Consider the following 7,400-nt stretch of genomic DNA (forward strand, 5'->3'; position numbering starts at 1 on the left):
AATTAACTCCTTGTTGGAGAAAAGTGTAGAATGTAAGATTCTTCGAAGAAGACAACTCAATCCACTAGAAGAATTGTTTTCCTTCCTAAAAAATAAAAGAATCAATCACATGATTCCTCTAGAGCATATTGCAGTGAGAAGTGAACAAAAAGAAGAATTTTAGAGGTAGCGGGTAGAAAAATCAAAGCCAAATGTCTAATTTCTACTATGTTTATTGTAGTAAGAATTAGTATTAAGCAAAAACATGCAAAATCTCATGGGATAAGATTAAAGAGAAGTAGGAACACAAGAAAGACAAAGGTAAAGCCTCTAAATCAACTCATTTTGTTTTTTTCTCATTAAAATATTGACATAAACGAATATTTATTGAAAACTTAGTTTGAGTCTTAAAGAGATGCCCTATTGATTAACATTAGGCTACTTGCGTTATGAATTTCTAAAAATATTTTCTAAAGAATTGAATGATAATGTAAATGATAAAGTGTATTTTGTAAATAAATCCAATTTCCAACATGCAATATTTGGAACTATCATGCTCAAATTCATGGTCAGATTACTGGTTGACATTTGACAACAAGCCCATTCCATTCACATATGTCGATGGAAAATTTGAAATGAGGAGGAACATAGACTTCCAATATTTGGAACTATCATGTTCAAATGACGTGGATTCTCATATTTTAATTTTTTATGATTTGAGCTGTGAAAAACTTACGGTGTCTTGTTCACATTTGACAACGGGCCCATTTCATTTAAATATGTCGATGGAAAATTTGAAATGAGGAGGAACACAGTCTTCCTAATGAGATGGGATGATGACAAATTGTTGAAATGGGAGCGCACATAATTATACAGATGTTTCTCACTCTGCTAAAAGTACATTGGGTTCTGGTATTTTGTGGTATACTGGATTTGTCTTGCAGTCAGACTCACGATGTCTGAAATTGACAAGCTAGCGGCTGGGCCATCCTATTTCCGAACGACTTGAACGTGTATAACACGCAATGGACCTCTGCTCGATACTTCTGATTGACCATCTTGATTTTTTTTCTATATCTTAAACCTCAAAATTATGTAGAAAACACTAACCATCCATCCTTCCATCTGTGAAAGATTGCAGCTGTGAAATATAATGGTTTTTTGTTTCATTGACTTTATATTTGAAACCCCGGCCTGGAATTCTGGAGGTTGCAGGGATCTCGGAATGTAACATAGGCAACCTGGCAGACATCGTATTTGAGCTTTTTAGCCCCCAGGCTTTTCCAAAACACGATCCAAGGGTTCACGTTGGGATTATCATCATTATTTACCAGAACAGACGCGGATTCAACGCTATCCCACACTCCTAACCCTATTATCTGCTTCCCGTCCAGAGACTCATAGAAGGAGGAAGATAATATACCCTTCAGCCGAACGAAGTAGGACTTGAGTATGGCCAGGCAGCTGTACGAAATCATATCCTGTATCTTCGAGCTTGCCGTGTAGATTCTTCTGAGGCTAACAATGTCTCCCAGGGATAACTGAGCAAAGGGAACCCCTCTGCTTATTTCCCGTGAAGTCAACCGGAACCAACCGGAGTCCACTATTTTGACTGGGCTGGTCATCCCCTTTGTGAATACTGCTGCCTGATTATCATAACAAATCAATTAGTCAGGGCCTAGATTTTTCCTCATCCAATAAAATGCTAAACTTATAAACTGTTAAACTAAGGTTGATTGGAGATTTCAGAAATCTAAAATTAATCTAAAAAAATTACCTGAGGTAGATTCAACCCAAGCCCATTGGCACTGGATTCCCCTTTCGAGACGGCAAACAAAGCAACCTGCACATACAGTATAATAAATTAGTAGAAGGCCGTCTCTGATCTGAAAACTAGAAAAACTGAAAACATTAATATAAATTCATCTAAATCTACCAAAGGTTAAATGGTATCAAATCTCTTCATACGTAAACCTTCTTAGAATGCTAGATCAAATTTTTTGTTCGCATACACATACCCATGATTGCTCGAGGCTCTTCAGAATGGCGACGTCAATGTTGTTTCCTTTTTCTAGCAGAGCGGCCACTCTGGCCATGTGGGTAACCGCGTCCTGAATGTCGCAGCCATGTTGAGGCTCGTATATCGCAAATGAAATCCACATTCTGCTTTGCGATTGGGTCTGCTGCGGCTGGTTACAGGAGGAAGGGGGAGTCATCATTTTCGTTCTTGGATGATCTGTGGTACGCTGGATCTGTTTATAGGGTGTGTGCTGCATTGGTGACTATCATTGGCGCGACAAAAGCGATCTGGCACGTGTTTAAAGCACGTGGATCCATCGCTTGGACGCATTATGCCATCTCCCCCACGGCAAATAGTTTGACTGTAGTGAAAATAAAGATCCCACATTGGTCGTATGAATTTTAAGAGTCCACGTTGATGATAAGGATTATAATGCAGGGTAAGTGGAGGTAAGGGGCCAAACTTAATCATACTTGCAGGTGCAACTCAGCATAACGGGACCACCATTGAAAACAAGAAATTTATATTAATAAATTTGATGAATATAATTATGATCAAGTACATTAGGAATTGAAAACTAAAAATATTATATATACTTTAAATCGAATAACTGTAGTATCCTTACTCAATTTTTGAGACTGATGGACTTTTGAGACTGATCGGATTGAGATCTAAAAATATTGTATAACTGTACTATCCTTACTCAATTTTTGAGACTGATGGACTTTTGAGACTGATCGGATTGAGATCTAAAAATATTGTATATACTTTTTTGAGACTGATCGGATTGAGAACTAAAAATATTGTATATACTTTAAATCGAATAACTGCACTATCCTTACTCTCAATTTTTGAGACTGATGGACTTTTGAGAATGATTGGATTGAGGGGTATTTGGTTATTTTAATGTAGTAATGTGGTATTTATATAAAGTTATTTTACATTTTAAATTTCTAGAATAATGGTGTGATTGTTCAAATAGTTAGAAAAATAAGACAAAAAATTATAGCATATAAAAAGTGTGATTGTTCAAATAGTTAGAAAAATAAGACAAAAAATTATAGCATATAAAAATTTATTAAATTATATTTTATAATGTACAATAAAATTTTAATAATCAAATTTAAAAGTGTTGAAAACAAATAATATATATTAATTGTTATGAAATTAATATATTTATTATAAAGTAGATATGTTTCATAGAAAATTTAAAATTTAAAATATTAAATATATTTAAAATATATTAAAGATATGAATATTTTATTTTGAAAGGCTAAAATTTTAATAATTAAATTTAAAAGCATTGAAACCAACCATTTATGTTAATTATTATGAAATTAATATATTTATAATAAGGTAGATATGTTTTATAGAAAATTTTAAATTTTAAATATTAAATATATTTAAAATATATTAAAGATATGAATATTTTATTTTGAAAGGCTAAAATTTTAATAATTAGATTTAAAAGCATTGAATCCAGCAATTTATGTTAATTGTTATGAAATTAATGTATTTATAATAAAGTAGATATGATTCAAAATGTATTTAAATTGAAAATATTAAATATAGTTTAAAATAGAAAAAGAATAAAAAAATTTATTTTTATTTTTTTTCCTTGGAAAGTTAAAACATAAATAAAGTAAGTAAACTTTTTAAAATTTCAGTAATTTTTTATTTTTATCTTTTAAGTATTAAAATATAAATAAATCTCTTCTACTAATTTAATATCTTATTTAATAATAATTTCAAAACATTATTATTTATTATTATAATAAATATTTAAAAAAAAAATTATTTTAGTAGCCATATTTTTTTGTAATAATACAATAACAAGATGTATTAAAATAATTTTATAAATAACTTATCTGATAATGAGGCTTTGAAAAATTAGTTATAAATTTATGTAAGATTAGATTACACTTCATTAACTTTATAAATTTATATCACATTGGAGTTAGCTCAATTGACTTTATAAATTTAAGTAAAATTGGAGTATACTTCACTTACTTTCAATTTCTAAGTCTTCTCTTCTAGTTTGGGTTGTGCTTGCAATCCATGTTATATGTTGTTACATCAAAGCATGTAAACAACAAGGAGCAACACTAAGCACTATTCAAAATCTCTCTTTTGGAGTTTAAAATTTATTCTCTCTTTAAAATTTGCAAATCTGCACGTTTCCATATGTATTGCTTAATACATTAAGGTTGTGAATAAAAGCTCTACTTGCTACAAATTTCTAGGTGTAAATACACACGAGGTCATAGCTTACAAGAAGTAAGAACCTTGTAATGTAACATTGGATATGAAAAATGTCTATGTATATTCATGCATACATATTAATTCAAACAAAACTACACATGTATCTAGTACATATCATCACATGTGTTGGAAAAAGATTATTTTCCATGTAGGTCTCGTCCAATTAGGCCAACACTTGCAAACTAACATCATGGCATGCAACATTTCTTATAGGGTTAAAGGTTAGAGTCTTAAGAGGTCAATATTATTTGATGTAAAAAATTTCATGTGGACTAAGTTTTCTAGTTCACAAGCATGCTCTAATGTGTGTACCCATCTATTGCAATTTTTTGTGCTTGATAAAATGGACACACATATTCAATTCAATTGTCTTCGTGCATACTTCAACGTTTATATCCACTATGCAACATATTATGTGCTAATTTTTACTGTTACATGTGCCATACATGCCCATTACCTTGAGAATTGTAATGAAACTCTAATTGGTTTCATGGACATATTTTGACACACCCACAACATAGAAAATAATAAAAAAAATTAAAGACAAAACTTAAGAATCTTTAAAAATTAAACTTTAAACTTGTAAATAGAATTTTGTGTTATAGATACAGTACAAAATTCGTAACAAACAATTATGCATTTTTTTTTTATCATATAATATTTTGCACAAAACAATTCGTTTTTATCCTATAATATTTTGCACAAAACAATTCAATAAGCTTTTATAGCTTATTTTGAAACAAGGAAAAAAAAAATAGTTCTTATCTTAGCAGAAATTATTGCATTTAAATAAAACTAATACCTCCCAACCATAAAGAAAACAATTTAATAAATTTTTATAGCTTATTTTGAAGGAGGAAAAAAATAGCTTATTTTAAAACCAGGGAAAAAAATAGTTCTTATCTTATCAGCAATTATTGCATTTAAATAAAACTAATACCTCCCAATCATAAAGAAAACAATTCAATAAAAGAAAACAATTCAATAAATTTTTATAACTTATTTTAAAACAGGGAAGAAAGAGAAAAAAAAAAGCTTAGTTCTTATCTCACTCGCAATTATTGCATTTAAATAAAACCAATACCTCCCCCCATAACTAAATAAAACAAACTTAGCCCTACGTTAACTCATTTCAATTACCTAAATATACACATTAAAGGAATATTTCCATAAAATATAGCCTGTTTCACTGTTGATTAAGAATGGGCATGCATATTATACTTAGGATGTGTGGGAATGGAGATACGCGTTAGCTAAACGACTGTCTGTTAGGTTCGGTGAGATAATGACTCGAAATCTAAGAAATAATGTTATAAAATTGTTTTCGATATTTGTCGTAGCCAAAAAGTAAAACCTCCTTGACTTCACCACTCAATCACATGTAAAAATGTAAACGTCATGTGAAAATGGCAAGAAAAGCAAATAATACTTGTCTTTATAATGATTATAATACTCGCTTTTACTGTCGGGTTTCAAATGAATAAGTTTATCTAAGTCTTGCTTTTCCCAGCAACAAAGTACTTTACTATTTAATGTGAGGAATGCCAACGGATTTCGATATAATAATTATTTTCAATTTTAAAAAAATAGAAATAATTGATAAGATATTTTATGAAATTTAAGGTTTTATAATTAAGTTTTTTTTTTTTTTTTTCTAAAGCAAGAGTGAGTGTTTCTATTATTTTGTCACTAAAAAATATATTACATAAAATACATCGCAGTCAAAAAAGAAGAGGGCTAAAGATTTAGCAAACACTCTTAGGGCTCGAGAACTGGGCCAAGAGCCCAAGAAAAACAAAACTCGCTGCCTCCATCCCTCGAACTGTGAACCGAGGTCAAGCGATCAAGGGGCGAAATAGAACGAAAACAGGGAAACCTGAAAAAACTTTGGGCGGACGCGAAGAGCTGAATAGGGACCACATAATAAAGAACTCAGTTCCGCTATGGATCACTCGAACCCGCTGACCTGTGCAACGAACTTGAGCCATTGATCTACCGCTACATGATCCAACGATTGAGGGAAATATCAGGCAGAGAAGAAGCCGGAGGAATACCTGCCCGATGAGGGCGGTATTCTCTCTCCTCCGAAAACCACGTATTGAAAGCTGAGTGGCATCAAAGACAATTCTTATAAACCACTTCGGGTTTTGAGGACGCCCGATAACCTGGAAACCGCTTTGACACCCAGTAACCCTGAAACCACAAATGCATTGTGCTACTGTCGTCCATTCGACTGCGCCACCCATTTGAATCGATGTGGTGCAGATTAGAGTAGATTTTTTTACTGCCGGCTCCCCTGCAGAACCAATGGGAAGGTGACCTATGGTATTCCATTACGAGACCTGAATATGCCAATTCTCAGGTTGACTTTCAATCGAACCCCTATTGTCCATTTGACGAAAGGTCGACTGTTAGATTCCCCTTCATGTGCTGATAATGCTCCTTGTCTATGAGGGCCAGAATGTGGTAGTCCCCACGCATTTGTCCTGTGGGTACCGACTCCCACAAGCAGCACTTGTTGTCTTTTGTGCATCTCACCCCTTCATTAGCAAGCCAATCTGCTACTCTATTGGCATCTCTACGCACATGAACGAAACTAAGAGTTCTTAGAATTCTTAGGTGCGATTGAATTTGGTAATAGACCTGTGAAAGTCTCTAGTGTCTCGAGACTTTGTCTGGTGCAGTGCCCGTGCCTAGCTGCTTGACCGAATTGATTATTAATTCCGAGTCAACCTCGATGATTGTGTTATGTAAATTGAACTCTATTAGAATCTTTAAGCTTTGCTCAATGGCCATGAGTTCAACCATATTGTTAGTGGCCCTCCCAAGATGACTCTAAAAGATGATTTTTATGTTGCCCTCTTCATCTCTTATGACTCCTCCATAACCAGTGTACCCAGGGTTACCTTTTGAGTCTCCGTCTATATTGAATTTTAAAAATCCATGGGGAGGGGGTTGCCAGAAAGGCTTTCCTATTGATATTTGCTTTGTTGTCTTATTTGTTCCCTGAGGGACATGAGACTGGAGTCCCAACAGTTCTAGAATGTGAGCATCCCGATGACCCAGGGGTTTCGCAAGAGGTTGCTTCCGAAGGGCATTGAGAGTTTCTTTGAGCTGTTTTAGGATTTGAGCTATGATA

General features: G+C 33.0%; 1 protein-coding gene across 1 annotated transcript; it reads right to left on the minus strand.

Annotated features, from left to right (window-relative positions):
• Nucleotides 1-542: 542 nt before the first annotated feature.
• On the minus strand, nt 543-2,229 carry LOC149139623 (uncharacterized). Its single transcript, XM_089449764.1, has 3 exons — nt 1,998-2,229; nt 1,757-1,822; nt 543-1,625 (listed from the first exon to the last, which is right to left on the minus strand). Exons 1-3 carry the CDS (start codon nt 2,196-2,198, stop codon nt 1,155-1,157), a joined length of 738 nt encoding a protein of 245 aa, XP_089305890.1. The 5' UTR covers nt 2,199-2,229; the 3' UTR covers nt 543-1,154.
• Between the last annotated feature and the right edge of the window lie 5,171 nt (nt 2,230-7,400).

The sequence above is a fragment of the Pinus tabuliformis genome, chromosome X (assembly GCF_031772625.1).
Source record: "Pinus tabuliformis cultivar Carrire ecotype Pingquan chromosome X, CPIR1, whole genome shotgun sequence".
NCBI classification, from domain to species: domain Eukaryota; kingdom Viridiplantae; phylum Streptophyta; class Pinopsida; order Pinales; family Pinaceae; genus Pinus; species Pinus tabuliformis.